The 26,762-nt window shown below is 38.9% G+C and overlaps 1 protein-coding gene across 1 annotated transcript in view; it reads right to left on the minus strand.

Annotated features, from left to right (window-relative positions):
- LOC131161273 (xylulose kinase 2) overlaps positions 1-26,762 on the minus strand; it is a 54,129-nt gene that overhangs the window by 8,033 nt on the left and 19,334 nt on the right. The window contains exon 5 of the mRNA XM_058116916.1: positions 356-411. Within this exon, the coding sequence (XP_057972899.1) occupies positions 356-411 (56 nt within the window). The remainder of the gene's footprint in view (positions 1-355; positions 412-26,762) is intronic.

A 26,762-nucleotide genomic window follows, 5' to 3' on the forward strand; every position in this document is an offset into this window, starting at 1 on the left:
ATCTCTTCATATCATTTCTCAAACACATTCCCCACCCACTTTTAAAACACAAAAGATGAGAAAGAGAGAGAGAGAGAGAGAGAGAGAGAACGAGGATGTAATGCAGTTTTATATAGAAGCAATTCCCATTTTAGTAGGTCCCAGCAATGAATGTGTCCAAATTAATATCTTAAATGACAAGTTGACTCTAAAAGGTTGCTGCTACCAAATCCATAATATTTTTGTGGTGTTATGGAATAATACCATAGATGGACTACCAAAAAGCTATAAAAAGGATGCTTCTGTCTATCATACACTTGATACCAACATTCTAGGGTAGATCTACAAAGTCCCAGAACCAAGATCTCATGCTTACAGTGTCACTAGTGCCAAGACTAATAGCCAGATCTCCTGGTGTGTTGAGGGTCAAACCTGCAGGGACAAAATTCCATTCACAGATGTGCAGTTTTAGAAAAGAATATAGAATATTATTGTTAACGATTACTACCAGCTAAAGCTCAGATTATTGAAAGCAGAGACAAGGAGAAATTATCATCTAATTCCCAAAACCTTACCCTACCAAATGTAAATAGAATGATCTACTGGATGCAAATTCAACAATACATAATGAACAATAGGAAAACGCACAAGCAGCAGAGATTTCCTAAGAAGAAAGCAACAGTATAAAATTTCAAAAATGGCAGCTGGATGATTGCAAGCCAACTGAAAAAACAATATCAAGCCAAGCCTCAGAGAAAATTATACCCATTGCATTAGGCACTTTAACTAGATGTATAACTTAGTTTTCATAGGCATCAGTATTTTAGATATTGATATGCTTCTATTTTAGCTTTAAAATTAGTGTTTATGCCAGAATTTGTCCCATCAAGGAATGCCTCGGCCTAGGGAAATAATGAAATTGAATGCATAATTCATTGCCAAATGATACAAAAAATAAGCAACTAAAACAGCCAAATGATTTTCTAAAAGATGCAATTGGTCAAATATGTCATGAGAGAGAACTTTTGGGTGTGTGTACATACACACCGAGACACAACGAAAATGAAAAGCATTGGAATGAATGACAAAAAATGTACATTGGAAATTCTATACTTGCAAATAGGGGTGTAAGACCAAATTTCTCTCTAATTCTTTGAACCACAACCAAACCACCAACCATAGGTTCTTAAAGAAACCACACGGTTAAACGATTCGGTTCGATTAAATTAGGTTATTTAAATTTCAAACTTAAAATGTTGGGCTTAAACCAACTTGGACCATAGATGTAATAGATCTAATTGGGCTTCAAGGCCTAATGCCCAAACAACCAAATATTGTGATAGATGGAAGAGTGGGATGGAGTTGGCTTTTATAGAGATGCAAATCTATTCCCCTTTCTTGGACAATCGATGTGCGAAGTTTACAAGGTAGGGCTAGCAATTGAAACTTGCACAGCAGCATGTGGTCTCACAAGCCAAATATTCCACACCTTGTGAAGGGTCATGTGGCACTAACCAAAGCACTCTTGCTTAACTAGTCAGGAAAAAAATCATCATGATTTACCACAAGAACACATTCACAACAGTTGAATGAAATCTTAAGTGGATGCGGTAAGCAATTCATGAAAGCAAATGCCAAGCAAGTGGCAAACATTGAAAACACGTAATTCATTAACTACACCTCTATAAGCAACATGTGTTTAGCTGAGGGAGGCAAGTAGGCTAAACAGGTTTACAAAATCTAGTGAGTTTTATAAGACTCATGAACACTCACCCTCCCCAAAAAATCTTTATATGCTATTTCAACTCTAGGAAACATCAAATTACCAGGATTCATACCCCCCCTTTTGCACTAAGTCTTACACTTAAAAGCATAAAACCTATACTACTATTTACATTATGGTAACCCATACCATGCACACAAGACAAACAGTCACAGGCAACCATAATACCCTGAACAAGCTCGCCTAATGACATTCTACCCCACTTATGCGGACAACATCCCTATAGACTTTGACACAAGGTACTCTTCAACTTTGTCCACAAACGATTGCATGTCTTCCACTGAAATCCAACTGACTTCATTGCCTCCAAAGCCTTTCCACTTCACTAAGAACTTGTGTTACTTCTTCCTTGATGAAGTAAATTCTCTGTCCGCAAGGATGACTTCAACTTCTCTTCTGTCATGTTGTGTTGTCTTGGTGCTCTTATTAACTAACTTCTACTTGGATCTTTAGTGCCAATGTTTAATGGCTTGAGGAAGCTGTAATAAAACACAAGATGCACTTTCATCCAAGCCAGAGGATCAACCTTGTAAGAGACCTTTGTGACTTTAGCCAATACAGGAACTAGTCTTTCCTATTTGCGAAGTAGTCTCCTATATTGACCCCATAGTGACCCAATCTATTTAGGATGGAGCTTAACAAGCACCATGTCACCCACATTGAAGTGCAACAATATTCTCCCCTGATCTACCCACTTCTTCATCTCCTTGAAACTTTCTCTAGATAGGCTCGGGCAATCTCTGCATTCTGTCTCCATTCTTTAGTGAAGATGTATGCTCCTAGACTCTTCTCTATACAGTTCATCCACTTTGTAAGGTAATAGCAGTTGCTGGCTAGTAACAAGCTCAAAAGGACTCTTATTGGTTGTTTGAACTCTTTTGGGTGTTGAAACAAAACTAAGCTACATCAAGTAGCTGCACCCAATTCTTTTTATTGGAGGGACGAAATAGCGCTCAAGTACTCCTCTAGTAGCCTATTAAATCTCTCCTTCTGACCATCTATTTGCGGGTGGTAACTCAAAGCGATGTCAAGCTATGAACCGAGGATTCTACAAAGTTCTATCCAGAAGTTGCCAAGGAATCTTGAGCCTCGATCACTGACAATGTCTTCGAGAATACCCCAATACTTTAAAATATGTTCAACAAAACAATAGTGTTGTCTCCTTGCTGAAAATATTGTACTTCTAAAACCTATCTATGACCAAAAAGACCTTGTGTCTCCCACTCTAGTAGGCTAGTGATGAAGTCAAGTAAGACATTCTCCCATGATATGTTTGGGTACTTGAAGGGGCTCTAGTAGCACCACAATCTTCTTCCGCACCACCTTGTCTTGCTAGCACCACATCATCACACATTTGTGGCCAATAACACCTTTGCTTCAGCAATTCCAAAATGTGATGTCATCCTAGATAACCTGCCCACATGGTGGCATGACACTCTCTCGGTAGTGTCTTCAAATCTCCAACTTGAGGCACAAAGAGTCAGTTACCATGTGTCATTAGCAATCCATCTTCTAATCAAAAAAGGTGTGCTTTGCCCCCCCTTCCACCAACTTCATAAGGTTTCAAGAAATTGGATATTTGGCAAAGTTGTCCTTAATGTGCTCCGACATTATCGTGGTAACCTTACTATCAAGTGAGTTACGATTTGTAAGGCTGCAAGCTCGGCCTTTCAGCTTAGTGCTTTTGCAACTTGGTTCATCTGTCCCGCCTGTGCTCAAATACGAAATCGAACTCTGCTAGGAATTCTTGCCAATAGGCTTGCTTGGCTAATAACTTTGGCTTTGTAAAGAAGTGACTAACAGTCGAATTATCTGTTTTCAACACAACTTTCGACTTAAGTAGGTAACGCTACCATGCGTGAAGGCAATGTATCACACTATCACCGCTAGCATTTCCTTCTCTTGAGTTGTTTACTTCTGCTCTGCTTTATTAAGCTTTTGACTCTTATACACAACAAGATGTGCATCCAGTAACAAGACTCCACCAGGGCGTAGTTTGATGCATCTATTTGGTACCTCAAATGGTTTCATGATGTTTGAAAGGGCAAGTACTAGATCCCTTATCATGGAATCCTTTAAGTTGTCAAAGGCTCCTCGAAACTTTTTTGTCTAGTTCCACCTATGACCCTTCTTCAACAATTCTGTCAAAGGAGCAGCTCTCCTCAAATACCCCTCCACAAACTTTCTGTAATTGTTGGCAAGTCCAAAAAAGGAACGCAACTCCTTCATTGTTGTTGGGATATTACAGTCTTAAATAGCTCTTACCTTCTCCATATCCATCTAGATATAACCTTGCTAGATCACATGACAAAGGAATTTGATGCTCAGCTGAGCGAAAGAGCATTTCTCTCTCTTCACATAAATATTGTTGTCTTTCAGCCAATCAAACACCTGCAGTAGAATGCACTTTATGTTTCTCAAGAGTGGAATTGTAGACAACAATATTATCTAGGTATATGCCACAACAAACTTGTCAAGGTACATGTGAAATACCTGGTTCATCAAGGTGCAAAATGTCATTGGCGCATTTGTCAACCAAATGTCATCACCAAGAATTCATATGCCCCATACCATTTCACACAATTCATCTTCGATATATCCCCATTTGCTATCCTAACCAAATAGTAGTCTAATCGCAAGTCAAGTTTGGCGAAGTACTTTGCATGATTTAGCTTATCAAACAAATCAGCAATCAGTTGAATAGGATACTTGTTGCACACAGTCACCTTGTTGAGCGCTTAGTAGTCACCACACATTCACATGCTCCCATCATGTTTCCTTTGAAACAACACCGGTGCTCATAACATTTCTTTGGAAGGACATATAGCCCACTTCCAATAACCCATCAAGATATTTCCTTAACTTTGCTCACTAGAGGCACCATCTAGTTGGCCTTTTAACAAACGAATTCACTACTTGTAACAATTCGAATTCATTCTCCACACCCTATCGTGGAGGCAAGTTGTGAGGTAGCTTAAGAAAACTTAGATGGTAGTAGGCACCCGTTCTTGGTCTACATCTTCATATACCACCAGCGTAGCAAGATGTCTGTTCACCCCCTCCTCAATCCTTTCTTGAGTTGCATGACAAAAAGAAACTTTTCATCGTCTCCTTACTTCTCAACCACTTGCATCATGCAGAGTCATCTCCTATCAAACAATGGGAACAAGAGAACGACATTGATACCACCTTAGCCTCCATCAAGAATCCCAGTCCAACGGCACACCTATGAAATTTGCACATCTCGCCCACTACTTGGCTACTCGTAGGGTAGGTTGAGCTGCGGAGCTAATTGCTTTCATGCGTATTGAATCCTTCTCTAAAAAGTGAGTCTCTGTGCTTCTACTTGTGAAACAAAGTTATGGGTAGCCTCGATCTCAAACGTAGCACAAGTGCTCTTCCCATTGATTCGTAGATTCACAAATATTAACCCTTTAGCCTAGGCAACTTTGTCTCTTTAGTATGCTTTTCCAACACATTGACTAACCGCATTGCACCCATCCTTAGGATTTCCTCCTCATCCTAATCATCTTACAATGCCTTCTCTGCAATGGAAGCTTGCAAGGCATTGAGTGAAGACTTTTGAGGGCAATCGCCCACCTTGTGAGGGCCTCGACATCATAAGCATGCCATCTTATGATTCTTACCCTTACCATTGGGGGTGTTAAATGAGACAACAAAGTTTCTTTTGAAGTTGATGCCTTGTTGACAACTCCCTTACTTTTGGGTTTGCCCTTCTTGAAAGACTTTCTATTGTTTCCACCCACGCCACTCTCTTCAGACATTATGAAACACTCTCTAACATAGTCAGTCAAGCGTTTGCAACTTGTGGTAGGCAAGTCTTAAATTTTTTGTCGATGAAGTTCGTCTTTGCCACGGTTTCAAACCCTCAAGAAAATAGAACAACTTGTCTTTCTCTGATATGTCCCAAATATCCAACATCAAAGCAGAAAATTGATTCATATACTCCCTGATTGAGCTATTGTGTTTAAGGTCTCTCAGTTTACGTCAAGCATTGCACTCAACATTCTTAGGAAAAAATTGCACCTTGAGCTCTCCCTTCAAGTCTGCCCAACAATCAACTACATAACATCCATTTTCAATTTCATCATACTTGGTACGGCACCATAACTTAGCGTCACTAAGTACATTGTTGTCGTATTTACTTTGACCAGTTCTAAATCAGTCCTCATCGCACAAAAGTATTGCTCCATGCCAAATAAAAGTTTTCTAGCTCCTTAACATCACAGACACCCTCACATTTTGGGTTCTAGCACCTTGGCCATAGCATCGAAGTTTCCTATAGCAAGAACCATTAGGTCTAGCTTTGCAATCAGCTCTGCCGTCTGAGCTTGTAAAGTTTCTACTATTACATGGAGGTCCTTTGGCATCTCCAAACTTTGTTGATGTTTTTGCAATCCCTCCAAAGCATCAACACATTTAGCAAGTTTGACCATTTCATGACCACATTGTTCATTGTATCAACTTACGCCTCTAGCGCTTCCATTCTCTAGATATTAGTTGGCATGGTCTTTTACCAATGCTTAATACAATCTCACAATGAAGGCAATTGAATTCACATAGCAAGTAACCAAGCTCTAATACTAATTGTCATGGGTCAAATATTTCACACCTTATGAAAGGCGTGCAGCACTAGCTAAAGCACTCTTGTTTAACTAGTCAGACAAAGACTACAACTTTCTTGTCATTTGTTTTCATGAATTGCTTACTGCTTCAGCTTACTTTACATTCAACTACTTGTGAATGTTCTAGTGGTAAACAACAATAATATACTAGTTAAACAAGAGTGCTTTAATGAGTGCAACATGGCCCTTCAAAAGGTGTGAAATATCCATTTCGTGACACACAAGCAAGGATGCTTGGTTGTCCCACATCAAAAGTTCAAAAGGTGGGAGAGCCTCCCCACCCCTATAAAACCTATACCCTTGCCTTCCTTCAATCTATAGAGCTAACTTCGAGAAAGTAGGCATAAGTGAAAATTAATTTATATTTCTATTTTAAGTCACTATGTTACATTAAACCAGAACATAATAAATACATCATATAAAGTATAATATTAATACATATATTATTTATCAATTCTGTTTTTAGTTCTCTAGTTTGGCTTTTGGCTTGAAACCAAAACTGATTTTTTTTTTTTTTTTTTTTTGAGAAAAAAAAAAAACAAAACAAAAAAAAAAAAACGGAGGACCGAACAACCAAACTAAAATAAGTTCCCATTTGGTTCCAATTCATTTTTTTATTTTCCTACAATTTTTGTACATCGTACTTAAAAACTCTAACTTTAGAAAGAAATGATGGATGAGGACGTTGATTAGTTCACGATCATGATCAGATAGGGTTGTTGATGGGTTGATCCCTCAATTATGAACACAATGGTTGATGGGGTCGTTGATTGGTTCACAATGATGATTAGTGATGGTCGTTGATTGGTTCACCCCTTGGTTAGGAACTAATTTTGAAAAGCCAATAATTTAGCCACCTAGCATACGGGGACCTGCCGGACTCCGATTGGAGTGAAAGTGATCTCATGGAGAATCCAATGGATTACCCATTGATTGATGATTGATGATTGATATGAAGTTGTCGATGTTGACTAGTTCACATTTAGGTTTAGTATTCAGGAAATATGTAGGGCGTAATGGGGCAAGAGATGTCTAGAATGGGCTGCCCTGAGGGAACTTCCATTTTTTCAGAGGCCCCTTGCTAGAAAAGAAAATGAAAACAAGCGATGTGATAATATGATGAATGATGTGCAAATGTTGAAAAGTCGACTTTCTCTTGGGTGCACAAATGATTAGTTTTGTAGTCTCCTAATGACTTGGTTTATTCAATTAATGTGTGATTTTAGAATAACACATGTCCTTATGGGTATTATACGAGACTTATCTGGTTCTTTTCTTACTTGTTGAGTTGTTTTGTTCCAAGAAGAAGTATATATATATAAGTATTTGTTTCATAAATATTTATATATGCATGTACATACCAATAATATTTTCAAAACAATCGAGAAGGTAAATACTTTCTAGAACGACCTACTAAGCTAGTGTTGCTCATTCCTTCCTACTATTTTGCAAGACGAAATGTTTAAAAGCATCTTATAATGTATATAGTGTAATGGTTACACAAAATGTGTATTACCTTTGTGACATAAGACTCATGATGTTTTGCAAACATAGAAAAGTTAAGGTGATTCAGACAAATTGAGCTTGTAAACTTTGTTGTAAATTTGGCTTTTTATTTTGAACCAAAAATTTAATTTGGCAAAAACATAAGAAGGATAATTCTTGTGATCCGAACCAACTCAAATGGAAAATTTATTTTAATAATTCACCTAGACCCCTAAAGGAATTCACTTTCAAAGGGACTTGTTCTCTAGTTAAGTATCCCTAGTTGAGGTACAAAAGGTGACTCTTTCGGTTGTGGGGGTGTGACAACCCTAACCTTCAACCTTCTTTCTTACTAACATCATTATCTTCACCTTTCTACACAATATCCAAATATCCAGCCTTGATCCTTACCTTGTTTTCTTTTTAACTTTTGAATAGATTCCACCATCTCGCTCCACAAGAAGTGGTTCTCTTTCGAGGAGAAAAGTAAAGCTTGGCACATCATTGAGCAGACCAAATGGCACTAATTCTCATTATCCATTTCTGAAGACGATAGAATTTTGCTTGAACATGAACTCTACCTTTTTTCTTCATAAAGACATCAAACCCTTAAGCAAGAATTAGGGGTGTTCAATAAAATGTCCAACCTGACCAACTTGAAATGGACCAACCCAAGAAATTGGTTTCAAATGGTTTATAGATCAGTTAACAATTTCTCAATTAGCATAACTCAACCATATAGGTCGATTTGTGGGTTTAGTGTCTAACCTGCCTGACCCAACTCTAGCCACCTGCTAGCATATATGTAAAAAAAATAAAAAAATAAAAAAATAATAAGAGCCTAAAATACTCAGCATTTTTCGATATTGAATCATTGATATGGAATTAGGGTAGCAGACTTCCACGCCACTTCGCCTCCTTCCACTCCCCTTTCACAGTCTAGACTTCAATCCTTGTTAAGCCTTCAGCTTTCCATGCCGACACTACCTTGCCTCCTTCCATGTTGCCTCACGTACTCACTGTCTAGCCACCCCTTGCTGTGCCCATGAGCCTCTGTCTGCGTAGCCATTAATTTACCATAGCCCATGCTAGCAAGTGGTTCTTTCTCACTCTCATTTTCTCTCTCCCCACAGCCAACAAAGTGAGCGCCAGTCTTTAGCCTCTAATTTAATAATTTTTACTACTGTTTATTGTACAATGACTAATGTGTCATGACCCAATGACTCCCACTTGGTGCTCCCTCCTCCCTCCCCCCTTAATATTTTTTACTATTATTTATTGTACAATGACTAATGTGTCATGACCCAATGACCCCCACTCAGTGCCCTCCCCTTCTCCCTCTTTAATAATTTTTACTACTGTTAATTGTATAATGACTAATGTGTCACGACCCAAAGACCTCCATTCAGCCCCAGCCCTCCCTTACTCCCTCCCTCCCACACATAATAGTATAATACAATTCCTAATTTCCTATTTCACTCCTTTATTTTGTTATTACATTATTATTATTATTATTGCTATGGTTAATGGAAACTAGAAAGTGGAAAAATTCAATTGAATCAATTCGTCCTCAATAGGCTTAATCATAACACTTTATATATTGTTATTACAATTGTATAATGGATTGGATGGGGCCACTAGAATGTATAATAAATTAATTTTAAGGAAATCACACAATGAATGATAAGGACCACTTGAATATTTAATTAATTAATTAATTTTAAAGAGACAAGACAATCAAATGTATTCAGATAAAGAAACAAAAAATTAAATTTAGAAAAGGGCCAAAATGCTCAAAATGGTATATTAAATTACTTATTATTATTAGTAGTAGCGATGGATTATTTAAAAGGAAAAGAAAGCAATTCTATTGCTCCACCAATGCACTTATCAAAGAAGTCCGTTTAGTCGAAAATATTACTTGTAAGTGATACCAAGGTTAGTCAAAAAAAGTACCTAGAAAAAGGTCCATTGCATAGGATCATTTTGATAAAGTCAACAATTATGAAGATGGAAAACGAAAGGCTGTTTGCAAATATTGTGGGAAGGGTATCTTTGTGAATCTAAGAAATATGTCACTAGTAATTTGTTAACTCATTTGAACTCCCAATGTATAAAATACCCATATAGCTTGAAAGATGAAAAAGAGCAAAACATTTTGCATTTTCAATCAAAAAATAAATAAAATAAAATTGGCAAAGTGGGGTTAATCTAGCAGCCATGACATTCAATGTAGAAACCTATACGAGAGTTTTACTGAAATCATCACTCAAGATGAGTTGCCATTTGGATTTGTGGCAAGGCTAGGATTTTGGAAATTCTGTAATGTTTTGCAACCCAATTTTGAAATATCCCATTGCACATTACAATTGCTAGGGATGTTTAATTTATATGGAACAGAAGAAAAATTGAAGAACAACTTAAAGGGCTTGAGTTTCTTCCTGTTCAATGTTGTGCATGTATCCTCAATCTAATTATTGGTGATGATTCGAAGGACACTATTATATCTATAACTAAAGTGCGCAATGTAGTGAGATGTCTGTGATTATCACCTACAAGGTTGCAAAGATTCAAGAAGTGTGTTAAGGAAAACAAAATTGAATGTCAAAGTATTTATGCTTAGATGTGCCGACAAGATGGAATTCAACATATACAATGCTTGATGTGGCCGTAAAGTTTCAAAAAGCCTTTGAACAACTAGAAGAGGATGACTTAAATTTCCTTTCTAGCAACGTTGAGGATAATTGTTAGGGTCCACCATAAAATGAGGATTGGGAAAAAAGTTAGGTTGTATGTCACGTTTCTAAAGCCTTTTTTATAATGCGACCTTACATTTTTCTGGATCATTATATATATGTTACATCAAATGCCTTCTTGGAGGAGCTTTTAGTAAAATCCAAGATACTCCGACTGTGTAACAATAAGGACGCTAGCTGGAGTACAATGGCATCAAACATATAAAGAAAGTTTGACAAGTATTGGAGTCATGAAAATTGTAATTTGTTGTTATATATCGCTGTGGTACTTGATCCTCAAAAGAAATTGAGGTATGTGAGTTGGAATTTCTCACAATTGTATGATCATGATTTAGCAATTAAAAAAACCAAAAAAAGTGAAGAATGCTTTTGTTCATTTTTATGAACATTATTTTCACATAATGAAGTTCCAAGTGTGAGGGAAAAAATATATGCCTCACCCCTGACAGGGAGATTGATGAGGATTGTGATGAAGCAAAATTGTTTATTACTAGTAAGTTTAGTCAGTACTTGGATGAGAAAGAAAAAAAATAGGAACCAAATCTGTGATGGATAGATATTTAGGAGAAACTAAGAAAGATGAGAGAATCCCAAAGTTCAAGACATTAATGCATTGACATGGTGGGAAACCAACTCTACCAAGTATCCAATTCTTCCCAAAGTAACACAGGATGTGTTGGGGTTTCGGTTTCTACCATTGCTTCTGAGTCCGCATTTAGCACAAGAGGTAGTAACCTAATTCCATAGCTCATTGTCTCCTTTTATGAAAGAAGCTCCTATATGCACTCAACATTGGCTTCGATCTTCTTGTAGGAATCAAAACAATATTCAAGATGCTTTGGATGACATTGAAGTGAATGAAAAAGAATTGAGTCAAGTAAAGTTTCATTTCCTTAACTACATTGACTTTATGTCATTTAAAGTATAATGAAATCTTAATCTACCTTTGTGTTTACTTTTCTATAATTTTTTTTTTGACTTTATTAGAATTAGCAAGATATCAAAGTTCAAAGTCAAACATCCAACCTATTTATATGGACAATGCTAAATGTTGGCATGCTTTGTTGGTAAGAAATTTCCTAGGTCAATTTATGTTAGTGCTTATTTAATTATCCAAAGAAAGTATTTACTTTTAATTGTGACGACTTGTAATTTTTCTATGTAGGATTTTGGAAGCAAATCTACTTGGAAGCTTGAGAATGCATAGGATGGAATATGGGATTGGCACATTTTGAAATGTGTTAGATTTTATGTTTCAATCTTTCTTTCTATTCTAGTAATGTTCATGGATATGCTATTTTGGTCCTTTTGGAAGACAACGAACATATTTTGCATTTTATGATATAATGTGGTTGATGGTATGCATGTTAGACAATAGACAATATTTCTTTGATTACTTTCAGAACCTTCTTTATATTGTGTTAATATATCAATACAAAATTGAAAATTGTAAAGTACTGTTATGTTACATCACCCTATTACATTGATGCTATTTTTTTATTTTTTATTTAAAGATAGATCTACTAATCTAACCTATTTAACTTGAATGACACTAGTATGGCAATGTTTTCAATGTAACATATGTTATGTTTGGCAAAACTTCCACACATATTCCTTATAGGGTTTTTTTCCCTTATTTTCTACTTCGCCTTTAAACAAGTTAAACCACCAACCTGACTCAACCCACCCAATAATCAAACCGACCCAAACCACATCCTCGTTGGTTCAACATAGCATTGCCTTTTTGAAAAACCAACAAGAACAGATCATTTGGAATTTTAGGCCCAATCTGCCCCATGAACACACCCAACAAGAATCCACATAGCTCCAAACTACATTTTTTTGCTTCGCCTAAGGGTGAATGACTTTATATCGATGCAGAAAACCCCACATAGAGGGGCTTTGAGTACAATCTATATACGAAATGGCAAGGAGGCTTTGGGCTGGAGATTTTTTTGGGAAGTAATTAGGGATTGCTCGAAGGTAGAGGAAAAGGCACTAAAGACCAGCGATTGAGATGTCTTGAATGTGGATTTGTTAACACCTGTAACCATGCAAGCCTCCATGCAATAAAATCGGCGTTCTCAAGACTAGCACCACTAGACAAAAGCATAAGGATCAGCCTTCTCAAAATGAAGGCCATGAAGCTCAAAAAGTCTTCATCTGAGCCCCCAAGCCTAAGCCTGAAACTTGAGGCCTATTTCAATGAGTTCCATTCCTACAAGGATGCCCTCATGCAAGGTAGGTAGAAGGCATCCTTGCATAAGAACCCAAATTCAATACCAAAGGCACCAGCTCCAAGAGGGTGGGAAGTAAGTTTCCCTTGCCATTGTCCATAACCAAATTAAGCGAGGATGTGTTGTAAAGGCTATCGGAAATTTGTAGGATATTCAAGGCTCAGCTATGAGGGACGGATCTCATTAGAATAAGGATGAACAAATCGCCCTATTGGAGGGTAAGCTTCAAAGGATGAAGAAGAAAATCTTTGTTGTTTTTCATCAAACAACGATGGCTCCTTATATGAGTCTTCATAGGAAGAGCACTGTCCAAGATCTCAACGGTGCACTGATTTGGATAGCCCCACTTTAGGGATTCCATCTTCTAAAAACCTAGTGAGTCTTCCTTCCACGGTATTGTGAATCCAAATAGGGTCCTCTCTCCTAAGAACCATAGCCCGAGAGTCCCCTTGACCCATGTTTTTAAAATTGAAATTTGGAGTCTTCAACCATACCACATTCATTTCCCAACCAGATCTTTTGTGGTCTAGGTCACAATGTTCTAGAGGACATGCAGGATTGACCTAAAACTGCTGTAAGTAATCCAATTGTTCCATTGGAGGAGGGCTTTATTTCCTTGTACCTATTAGAGGATGAGAGAGATGACCTAGATGCCAAAGATCTGTGGGATGAGTTTTACCTAACTTTGGTTAACTCAAGGGGGGAAAGAATCAGGCTTAGCAATGGGGATTTGGGAGCATAGAAAGAAGATAAGAAACTAAGGGAGGAAGCTAGGGAGGTTGGCATCATCGTTAAGTACGACAAGGTTGAAATTCTATCTAGGGCCTTTTTTCATACAAAATGAAGCTCCCTTTCTTGGAAGCTGAAAGGATAGTAGGGGTAATAGAAAAGCTTCTTTTAGAGGCCATTCATTATATGCTATTCCTTTAGGAAACTAAGGTAAGAGATGTTGATTCCTTCTTGATCAAAACTCTTTATGACAATAGAAATAAAGATTGGTTGTGTTTTCCTTTGTGAAGTCATATGGGGTGAGATTATTGTGCGTGACTCTAAAGTAACACATTTTAAGAAAGTTGTTGAGGGGTCCTTTACCTTGTTTGTTCTCCTTGACATTAGAGGTGTAGGGAAGTGGTGGTTCACCTTTGTGTTATGAATTGAATGTGGTCTCTTTAAGGACTTAGTTCCTTGAGGAGTTGGGAGAGGTTTTTGGTTTGTGTAGCCCTCATTGGGGGGTGGAGGGGATTTCAATGTGGCTCACAGTTCTAGAGAAATCTTTGAGAGCCTTAGGACCTCTATGAGCATGAGGAAGTTTGATTGTTTTATCTGAATTGGGGGCTTAGAGATATCTAAATAGATAATGATTTCACTTGGGGGGGCCTTTTGGGGATAGAAAGGCTTGCTCATGTATTGATAAATTTTTGTTCACTAATGAGTGAGAGAATGAACTTCCACATGTAGTTTAGCAAATCCTCCCTAATCCACCTCTGACCACCATCCTCTTCTGTTAGAACCCAACCCGATGCAGTGGAGGCCCACTCCTTTTCGATTCGAGAACATGTGGTTAACTCATCCGTCCTCTAGGAGAAGGTTAGAAGTTGGTGGAGTGAGCGTCAAGTGGAGGGGTGGGAAAGCCTTACATTCACAAAGAAGGTGAAATTCCTAGAATCTAAATTCGAAGTTTTGAATTCAAAGACTTTTGGTAATGTCACAACTGCAAAAAATAGAACCCTCTGTCCCTTTCCAATATTGCTGCTTTGGAGAAGAAAGTGATCTTGAGGAAGAGGGTAGGAATAGGAGGGTCAATCTTAGTAGTGAATTAGAAATCCTCTTATTAAGAGAAGACATGTGTTCGTATCAAAAGTCTAGGGCAAAATTAGTTAAGAAGGGAGATTGCAAGTATGGTTATTTCCATAGGGTGGCAAACGGGATAAGGAAAAGTTATATCAAAGAGATGATCTTGGACTTTGGACATGTGGTGAGGGGTAAAGATCATATCAGAGTCAAGATGACTAATTTCTATAAGTCTCTTTTTTTTTCTGAGGAATCCCCAAAGATATTGATTGATAGTGGATGGCCTTGATTGAAGTCCCATTAAGGAGAACTCTACTTGGTGGTTGGAAAGGCCTTTTGAGGTTGAGGAAATTAGAAAAATAGTCTTCAATCTAAGCAGAGGCAAGGCCCCTTGCCCAGATAGCTTTTCGATGGCATTCTTTCAAGAAAATTAGGGAGTGTTGGAAGCTGATTTCCTAAAATTTTTCGAAGAGCAAGAAGAATCAGGGATTTTAGATCAATCAGCCTTGTTACTAGCCTACATAAATCCTGTCTAAAGTCCTCCCTAATACAGTTAGAGTGGGGGCACTATCACCTTGACACAATCTGCTTTTATCCATCATAGAAAAATCTTAGATACAATGTCGATGCTCGTGATAGAATTAGTTGGAGGTTTTTGGATAAAATTTTTATGAGAAAGGATTTTGGTGAGTGTTGGCCCAAGCAGTTCAAGGGTTGCTTGTCTAATGTGTGTTTCTCAATAGTAGTGAAGGGGGAACCTAAGTCCTGATTTAGGGCTTCGAGAGGCAAGATGATCCATAATGGGGATCATCAACATGCACCTCAAGTATCTTTCGTGGATATTGTGACGCGTGGATGACCACCCGAAGTCCACCATTGGATGTGAACTTTATTTGTAGAAAAATTGAAGCTTCTCTTGGAAGCGAGCTTGGAAAGAGGATGACAACTTGCAAGTCAAAGAGTCTTGGTTTTTCAAGAAGCAAGACAACTTGCAAGTCAAAGAGTCATGTTTTTTCAAGAAGCATTAATTTCATTTTAAGTTCCTGGACTCCACTATCATAATGATTCTAGTTCCTAGGCACCTATTTCCTATGGAAAACTATTTCCTAGGAACCTCATTACCCATGTTTTAAATGTTTTATTTTACTTATGTATTTTCTTTAATCTCTTAAGAAGCCATGTGCAAGTCATGTGCATGCTCATGTAAGGCTATAAATTTGCTATCACTTGTATTGTAAAATGGATCTTTGCATTATCAATTAAAAAGGAAGCCTTTTCTTGAACTTGTGAATCTTGTTCCTCTCCTTGTGAGTGAGTAGTGTGAGGCTACATTCCGTCTCCCCGAAGATTGGGGGGTGAGAGACCACGACAACATCAATATCATCATCAACACTACGCGCCCACTCATCTTTCATAGCTCACAGCCACAACTTTCCTCAAGCTTCATTCTTGTCTCAAGATTCCTAAGGATCAACAAGCTTGTTCGTGGTGACATAGAGTACTCGTGTGTCTTGGTGTTTGTTATTCTGAACCTTTTGGTAAGCTCGTTTCAATTCTTTGTTTGTGACCATCTAAAATAGCCCCTAAAAGTACCTTTTAAGCCTTGAAACTCTACCTGAATCCTTGATTGAAAAACCTTATTCATTCTCTTTGAATCTTCCTAGATTTTCAACATGAACATGCATGTTAATACCGTGCTTAGGGATATTAGATTTGTACGCTAGGACTTGTGGTCTAAGACATCTAATATAACATCTTTTAAAGTGAACTTGATTACTTGAATGTAATGATCAACTAAGGGCTTTTAAACCAAATCATATATATTTTCAAAATCTCAACAACTGGTGATTATTAGAATATGTCTATGATGTTCATGCTTGGTTAATTCAATTCTTCCCATAGATTGTGCTACAAAGAAGGTCAACCGTAGAACTAGGGCAACTTAGAACCGTCCTACATCATATTGGTATCAAAGCCTAGGTTAGGTTCACATTTGACCCTACTTTGTGTGACCAAACACCATTCCAAAGGGCTGTCCTAGTGTTGGCCGAATCCCTCCCCAACCCCTAGGATGTCTACTCAAGCCAAGAATCCTTACCAAGGTCATAGGACTGATATTGAGAGAGATGCCTCAATAGATGAGCTTCAAGATCAAATCCATGACTTGAATCAAGAGCTAGTTGAGACTCGCCAAAGACTAGATCGGTTGGAAGTCCAGCTAGTCCATAACCCACCACAAGACAATTTAAAGCCGCCCCTTGAGCAAGGCAATGATGATGAACAGCCTAGAGAGCCACCTATACCTCCTAGAGAAAGACCTCCTCTTCCTCCACAAAGGCGAGTGAATCACCAAGATGACTTTGTTAGGAGACCCCCATGTCATGAGCCCTATGCCCAACATTGGGGTGATGAGGACTATGGCATTGATGACTTTCAAGGTAGGAGATCTTACCATAGGGACCGTCATGATCCTTACGAGGATGTGATGAGGTAAGTGTAGATAGAGACCCCCACCTATGGATGGACAGATGGACCCTAAAGTCTTCCAAGATTGGTTGACTGAAATGGATTCCTATTTTGACTAGCATAGGATGATTGACCCTCATTGAGTTAAATTTGCAAAAATGAGGTTGACGGGGCAAGCCAAGCTCCCTTGGTTGAATGTCAAGAGGCAAGAGGCGAGGTTAGATCATAGCCCACTAAGCATTGGGACCTAATGAAGGATAGGTTGAGAGAGAAGTATGTACCCCTAAGCTATAGAGAGTGCCTTATGAATCAGCTCTACAATTTGCACTAGGGTAGCATGACCGTGTCAGAATGCATGAGTCAATTCGATGACTTGTCAATAAGATGTGGTGTCTATGAGACTGTTAGTCAGCAGATCTCCCGATTTTGCATAGGATTAAAACCTAAACTGAGGAGATAATTGTTTCCCCATCACATTGAGTCCCTTGAACAGGCTTATAATTTAGCTCATGACTTTGAGCAAATGAATAAAGGACCCATGGGAAAACAATTTGGTACCTCTTTAAATGAGGCATACTATCAAAAGGTACAGAGTATGACAAGTCCCAACCAGTGCAATCAGGTCAAGTCACCTCCCGAGGGAGCAATCCCACAATCCAGCAGCCTATGGACAAGGGAAAAGGACCCATGACTGGATTCTCTAGCCAGAGTTCTAGCAATGCAGTGTGTTTCAGGTGTCATAAACAAGGACACTTTGCCAAACAATGTCCCACCAGGAACTTTGCACTTGATAGGGAAGATGGTGAGGACGAGCTTGAGGAGGATCAAGTATATGTTCCTGAAGTTGTACCGAGTAAGGATGAGTTGTCAAGTAAGCCATATGAGACTGCCCAGTTGAGTGTGATGAGACGCATTATGATCATTCCCAAGGATCAGGAGGACTAGTGTCGCACTTCTATTTTCCATACTTACATCAAGTGTGGTAGTAAAAGTTGCAAGATGATCATAAATGGTGGTAGTTGTATGAATGTTGTGTCTAAATCCGCAGTTGAGAAGTTGGGATTGAAAGTTGAGCCACACCCACAACCATATAAGGTAGCTTGGGTTGATGCCACTACCATGTCCCTGAGCCATAGATGCCAAGTCCCCATTAAGATTGGTGATTATGAGGACGAGATTTGGTGCGATGTCCTTCCCATGGACGTTGCCCATATTTTGTAAGGACGACCTTGGTTGTATGATTTAGATGTCTCATATAATGGGCGTGCCAACACTTATTCCTTTAGGTGTAATGGCAAAATAATTGTTTTGAGTCCACTTGAGCCGAAAGGTGAGAAAAAGAAGGAAAAGGCAAAAACTAGTGAAAAATCATTGAATATCATGAATAAAAAGCAGTTTAAGAATGAGAGTCAACATACACAAGTAGTGTATGTGGTTGTTACTAGGGAGATTGAGGCGCCCCTTCCTGAGAAAGAAACATCACTAGAAGTATCACCCATACTTTCCAAGTTTGAGGATGCCATCTCTGAGCCACCTAGTGAGTTACCTCCCATAAGAGATATTCAACATGTCATTGACCTTATTCCTAGTTCATCTCTGCCTAATTTAACACATTATAGAATGAACCCGAGGGAACATGGGGAGTTGATGAAACAAGTAAATGAACTGTGAGAAAGGGGCATTACTCAGAAGAGAGACCATGTGCATGCCCTGCTTTCCTCACTCCCAAGAAATATGGCACCTGGAGGATGTGGATCAATAGTAGAGCAATCAACAAGATTACCGTCAAGTATAGGTTTCCCATACCTACACTAGATGATATGCTTGATCAAATGGTAGGATCCAAAATTTTTTCAAAGATAGACCTTAAAAGTGGATACCATCAGATTAGGATCAGACCGGGAGATGAGTAGAAAACTGCCTTCAAGACGAAGGATGGGGTTATATGAGTGGTTAGTCATGCCATTTGGGGTAATTAATGCACCCAACACTTTCATGAGAGTTATGACTCAGGTATTAAGGCCTTTCATTGGACACTTCCTTGTAGTCTACTTTGATCATATATTGATCTATAGCCAGACTAGGAAGGAGCACCTTGTCCATTTGAGGAGAGTGTTTAAGGTTTTGAGGGAGCAGAAGTTGTATGCCAATTTAAAGAAGTGTACTTTCATGACTACACACGTCATCTTCCTTAATTTTGTTGTGTCTGAGCATGGTGCTTCTGTTGACCCTAATAAGGTCAGAGCCATTAGAGATTAGCCTACTCCGCGGAACATACATGATGCGAGGAGTTTTCATGGATTAGCCACATTCTACAGGAGGTTCATTAGGAACTTAGTACCATCATGGCCCCCATTACAAACTGCCTCAAGAAAGGAGAATTTACATGGTTGAAATCTGCGACAAAAGCCTTTTTGGATGTAAAAGATTTGATGACTAAGGCACCATGCTACACCTCCCAAATTTCCAGAAATTATTTGAGGTTGCATGTGACGCCTCATGTGTAGGCATTGGAGGAGTACTTAGTCAGGAGGGACACCCCATAGCCTTCTTTAGTGAGAAGTTGAATGAGGCAAAACAACGGTATTCTACCTATGGCAAGGAATTTTATGTTGTAGTACAGTGACTGCGACACTAGAGACACTACCTCCTTCCTCTAGAGTTTGTCTTGTACTCAGACCACCAAACCCTTAGGTATTTACATACTCCGAAGAAGATAGGGCATAGACATATGAAATGGATCGAGTACATACTGTACACCTTTGTACTCAAACACCAAGCTAGTGTTGAGAACAAGGCTACTGATGCTTTGAGCCAAGTTGTAGCGACCATACAAACTCTTCAGGTGAAAGTTGTTGGCTTCGATAGCATCAAGCAACAGTACTCTCAGTGTCAAGACTTATGCGATATCTTTTCCGATTTGCTGCAGGGGGTTCCTAAATCTCACCCAAACTTTGTGATTCATGATGGATCTCTTTTTAAAGGGACCTAAACTGTGTATCCCATCCACATCTCTACGTGACCAGCTAATTTGGGAATTACATGTTGGAGGTGCTGCAGGTCACTTCCGTAAAGATAAGACCATAGCTATGATTGAGGATAGGTTCTACTGACCTAGTCTGAAGAGAGATGTTGCTAGGGTTGTTTCACAATGTCATACTTGTCAGACAGTGAAGGGTAGGAAACATAACTCAAGATTGTATACCCCTTTGCCCATGCCACACATCCCATGGCAGGATATCAGTATGGACTGTGTGTTAGGCCTCCCCAAGACTGCCAAGGGAAATGATTCAGTGTTCGTTGTTGTGGACATATTTTCAAAAATGTCACATTTTATTCCATGCAATAAAACACATGATGCCTACAGGATTGCCAATATATTTTTTAGGGAAGTAGTGAGACTTCATGGTCTTCTCAATCTGATAGGAATATGAAGTTTGTGAGCAACTTCTGGAAAACATTATTAGCATTACTAGGTACCAAGCACAAATTTTCTAGTGCATATCACCCACAGACTTATGGGCAGACTGAAGTGGTAAATAGGAGCCTTGGGGACCTATTGAGATGTTTGGTAGGTGAGAACATCACGGCTTGGGACTTATGCCTTCCTATGGCCGAGTTTGCATTCAATAGTTTAGTGAATAGGACCACAAGACTTAGCCCATTTCAAGTTGTTACAGGATATAGTCCTAGAAAGCCTGTAGATCTCATTCCATTACCACTTGAGTCTAGAGTGAGCGAGCAGGATGATTCATTTACAAAGCACATACATGATTTACACTCTCACATAAGAATGAAAATTAATTTAAGAAATGAGCATTATAAATTTTATTGTTGATGTACACTGCAGGTTGCAGAAATTTTCAGAAGGTGATATGGTTATGGTTCGAATTCGCCCCGAACAGATTCCTTCAGGAGAGGTAAGAAAGCTTCATGCCAAAAAGATGGGACCATTCAAAGTTCTCAATAGAATAAGTTCTAATGCTTACATGTTAGATATTCCTGATGGTTTTGGTATAAGCAATGTATTTAATGTTGAAGATGTAACGCCTTTTTTGGAAGCTAATTAACCTAGCCCTACTAACTCTGCAGATGAACCTACTCCATTCATAACTCCAATAGCACCAAAAATCCAAATTTACCTTTACCACCACCATTAGTCCCACCAAAGAAACTCGAGCAAATTGAAGACATTCTAGATGTTAAAACAACAAACACACAAGCTAGAACGTACCAAAAGTTTCTGGTCAAAGGGAAAGGGAAGCCACTATCAAAAAGCAACTGGATTCTTAAAGATGATGTCCTTCGTCTCAACCCAGAGCTGTATACCGAGTACTTTCGACATAATTCTCCAAAGGAGAATTCTTTTCGGTCGGGAAGAGATGATGGAGATCAACATGCACCTTGAGTATCTTTTGCGGATATTGTGACACGTGGACAGCCACCCGAAGTCCACCATTGGATGTGAACTTTATTTGCAACAATTGAAACTTTCCTTGGAAACTATCTTGAAAAGAGGATGACAACTTGCAAGTCAAAGAGTCTTGGTTTTTCAAGAAGCATGACAACTTGCAAGTCAAATAGTCTCGTTTTTCAAGAAGCATTTATTTCATTTTAAGTTCCTAGACTCCGATATCAAAATTATTCTAGTTCCTAGGCACCTACTTCCTATGACAAATTATTTCCTAGGAACCTCATTACCCATGTTTAAAATGTTTTATTTTACTTTTGTATTTTCTTTAATCTCTTAAGAAGTCATGTGCAAGTCTTGTGCATGCTCATGTAAGGCTATAAATATGCCATCACTTGTATTGTAAAAGGGATCTTTGCATTATCAATTAAAAAGGAAGCCTTTGCTTAAACTTGTGAATCTTGTTCCTCTCCTTTTGAGTGAGTAGTGTGAGGCTACATTTCGTCTCCTTGGAGATTGGGAGAGACCACGGCAACATCAACATCATCATCAACACTACGCGCCCACTCTTCTTTCATAGCTCACAGCCACAACCTTCCTCAAACTTCATTCTTGTCTCAAGATTCCTAAGGATCAACAAGCTTGTTCGTGGTGATATCAAGTACTCGCATGTCTTGGTGTTTGTTATTCTGAACCTTTTGGTAAGCTCATTTCAATTTTTTGTTTGTCACCATCTAAAACAGCTCCTAAAAGTACCTTTTAAGCCTTGAAACTCTACCTGAATCCTTGATTGAGAAACCTTGTTCATTCTATTTCAATCTTCCTAGATTTTCAACATGAACATGCATGTTAGTACTGTGCTTAGGGATATTTGATTTGTAAGCTAGGACTTGTGATCTAAGACCTCTAATATAACATCTTTTAAAGTGAACTTGATTACTTGAATGAATTGATCAACTAAGGGTTTTTAAACCAAATCATATATGTTTTTAAAATCTCAACAACTTGTGATCATTAGAATATGTTTGTGATGTTCATGCTTGATTAATTCAATTCTTCCCATAGATTGTGATATTGTGCGTGTGCTACAAAGAGGGTCAACCGTAGGACTAGGGATACTTAGAACCATCCTACATCAATCCACTTACCCTTTTTTGTTTGTTTTAGCAGCCGATGTGTTGAGTAGAATGGTGGATAGGACCATGGATAGGGGGATGGTGAAGGAGTAGGAAGTGGGGAGAGAGGAAGTGGTGATCTCTCATCTTCAGTTTGCGGATGATACTATTTTATTTTTAGAGGATCGCAACCCTTAATTCAGTTGTGTTCTAGGTATATTCAAAGTCCTTGAGAAAATATCAATGCTTAAAAAAATATGGGGAAAAGTGGATTAGAAAATATTAATGTGCTTGTTGAACAAGTTAGGAAACAGTCTTCTGTTGTGGGCTGTGGTCTTTTGGAGTGGTCTCTAACTTATTTAGCAATCCCTTTGGGGGTCAATACTACATGTGCGGATTTTTGGAATACTATAGTGGAGAGAGTGGCTAAGACGCTTGATGGTTGGAAGGGGCACTTTTTTCCTTAGGGGGTACAATCACCCTTAACCAAGCCTACTTATCTGGTATCCTATTAAATTATTTGTTGTTTTCAGGATTCCAGTGGGCATTGCTAAGAAGATTGAGAAAATCATGAGGGATTTCTTGTGGTCCGAAGTCAAGTGGAGTAATGAAGGTGAGTAAAGGTGTCTTAACAGTGATGAAGAGGCAAAAATTAGCAGGAAATATTTATACACTACTAGGCACCACAATTGTAGGCGGAATTGCAGTTGCAGAGTCTAAGTCAGATGGTATAGTCTTGTGGCATATGCGGTTAGGTCATATGGGTGAACGTGGGATTATGGAGCTTCATAAGAGAAATCTACTGAAGAGTGTCAAAACATGCAGGCTTAATTTCTACAGGTAGTGTTCTTGGGAAACAGATTAGGGTGTAGTTCAAGACAGCCACACGCAAGACAGAAGGAATTCTTGACTATGTTCATACAGATGTTTGGGGGCTAGTAAGGGTAGCATCACAAGGAGGACATACGTATTTCATGAGTTTTAATTATGACTGCTCACGAAAGGTTTGGGTGTACTTCATTCGGCACAAGTTAAAAATGTTTGTCAAGTTCAAGTTGTGGAAAGCTGAAGTAGAAATCGAGACGGGGAGGAAAATCAAATGGCTCAGGTTTGACAATGGTACTAAGTACACAGATTCAAAGTTCACAGAGTTGTGTGAGCAACATGGGATTAAGAGACACTTCACAGTACGCAAGACACCACAACAGAATGGTGTAGCAGAAAGGACGAACAGAACAATAACTGAAAGAGCTCGGTGTCTTAGGTTAAATGCAAGGCTTACAAAGAATTTCTGCGCAGAAGTAGTGAATATGGCCTGTTTCTTGATTAATAGGTCACCTAGTGCAGCACTAGATGGGAAAGTAGTAGAGGAGGTGTGGACAGGTAGCACAGTAGACTATAGTTTGAGAGTGTTTGGATGTCTAGCCTACGTGCATGTTTCTAGTGAGGAGAGATCGAAACTTGATGCGAAGTCTAGACAGTGTATCTTTCTAGGGTATCAGAAAGGGGTGAAAAAGGCTTCAAGCTCTGGGATCTGAAGGCAAACAAGGTGGTAATTAGTATAGATGTGGTTTTTGATGAGAAAGTCATGTTACAACGTACTCAAGAAGAAGAGACATAGGTGACAAAAATTGCAGCAGCAATGAGCATATGGTGCAGGTGGAGCTAGAGACCCATGGTAGAATAGACAATGTTCAGAATGCAGGGAGTTCTAACTCATGAGATCAGCAACATCATAGTATAGCTACAGACAGGCCCAGACACACTATCAGAACACCCACCAGGTATTGTTTTGAAGATTTGGTTTCTTATGCACTAATTATTAGTAGTGGGGATCCTACTACTTTTCAAGAGGCAGTACGCAGCCAAGAGAAGAGTAGATGGATGGGTGCTATGGTGGAGGAGATGGAGTCTCTACATAAAAACCAGACATGTGAGTTGGTGGAGCTTCAAGAGGGGAAAAGAGCAATAGGATGCAAATGAGTGTATAAGAAGAAAGAGGCAGTATCATAAAAAAAAAAAAAAAAAAGAAAAAGGGATAAAAATTCAAGGCTTGTCTAGTAGAAAAGGGTTACTCACAAAGGAAAGGGGTTGACTATGATGAAATCTTCTCTCCTGTGGTCAGACACATTTCCATCAGGGCAGTGTTGGGTTTAGTAGCACATTTTGATATGCATTTGGAGCAGATAGATGTAAAGACAACTTTTCTTCATGGTGATTTGGTGGAGCTGATTTACATGGTATAGCCAAAAGGGTTCAATCAGCCTGGACAAGAACACGTGGTCTGTAAATTGAGGAAATCACTTTATAGGCTGAAGCAATCTCCGAGTATGTCGATTTGACTCCTCCATGATTCAAAATTGCTACAGAAGATGTGAGTATGATTGTTGTGTTTATGTGAAGAGCCTTGATGATGATTCATTTACTTTTCTATTACTTTATATGGATGATATGTTGATTACTGCGAAGAGTATGAGTGAGGTCAACAAGTTGAAAACTTTGTTGAGGAAAGACTTTGACATGAAGGATTTGGGTACGACCAAGAAGATTCTTGGTATGGAGATTCGAAGGGACAAAGCTTCCAGGAGATTATGGTTATCTCAGCGTAGCTATGTTGAGAGAGTATTGGAGAGGTTCAGCATGGATAATGCAAAACTAGTGAGGACACCATTAACGAATCATTTTAAATTGTCTATTGCCCAGTGCTCGAAAACTAATGATGAAGTTTAAGATATGTCAAAGGTTCCACATGCCAGTGCAGTGAGATGCTTGATGTATATTATGGTTTGTACAAGATCGAATTGGGCACAAGCTGTCAGTGTGGTGAGCAAGTTTCTATCAAATCCGGGACGACAACATTAGGATGCAGTCAAGTGGATTTTCAGATACTTGAGGGGTACTACAGACTATGGCATCATGTTTGGGAGACAACAGGGTGATCCTTCAGCTGTGGATATGTGGATGCAGACTATGCAGGGGACTTGGATGACAAGAGGTCTACCACAAGTTATGTATTCACTCTTTTGGGGGGGGGGGGGGGGGGGGGGGCGCTATTTGTTGGAGGTTCATGGTTTAGTCTTTAGTTGCACTATCTACTACTAAGTCAAAGTAAATGGCAATGTTTGAGGCTGCCAAGGAAGCTTTGTGGCTTACAGGATTAATCAAGGAGTTGGGTATTCAGCAAGGTGGAGTTCAGTTGCATTGTGACGGTCAGAGTATCATTTATTTGGCAAAGAACCAGGTATATCATGCGAGGACCACGCGGATAGATGTGAGGTTTCACAGGATCAGGGAATTGGTTTCTTCTGGTGAACAATTGCTTGAGAAAATTCACACTTCTAAGAATGCAGCAAACATGTTGCCAAAGCTTGTTACAACAGATAAGTTCAAGCACTGCTTGGGCTTGATTAACGTCTCCAGATGCTAGATGGAAGGCGTCCTAACGAATTGTCCCAAGTGGAGTTCCAGGTTATGTTTTCTTTTTCTCCTTAGGGGTGAATATTCACCAAGGTGGAGATTGTTGTAGTATGTGACTCATATCGAGTGGAACACGTGTACAGAGAAAGAAGGCTGAAGAAAACTAGGAAGTTGGCCTGAAAAAAACCATCGACAGTTTTCCATAGGTACATCAACAGTTTCTTTTAGAAGCCAACTAGGAAGTTGGCCTAAAGAAAATCGTCCATGGTTTGATGAAACCGTCGACAATTTTCTTCAGGCCAGCTTCCTAGTTTTCTTCAGCCTGCTTTCTCTGTACACGTGTTCCACTCGATATGAGTCACATACTACAACAATCTCCACCTTGGTGAATATTCACCCCTTAGGAGAAAAAGAAAACATAACCTGGAATCAACATATCATCCACATAAAGTAATAGAAAAATAAATGAATCATCATCAAGGCTCTTCACATAAACACAACAATCATACTCACATCTCCTGTAGCAAATTCGGATCATGTAGGAGTCAAATCGCTTGTACCACTGCCTCAGAGACTGCTTCATAAAGTGATTTCCTCAATTTACAGACCAAGTGTTCCTGCTCAGACTGATTGAACTCTTCTGGTTGTACTATATAAATCAACTCCTCTAAAGCAC

The sequence above is a fragment of the Malania oleifera genome, chromosome 8 (genome assembly GCF_029873635.1).
Source record: "Malania oleifera isolate guangnan ecotype guangnan chromosome 8, ASM2987363v1, whole genome shotgun sequence".
Lineage (NCBI taxonomy): Eukaryota > Viridiplantae > Streptophyta > Magnoliopsida > Santalales > Ximeniaceae > Malania > Malania oleifera.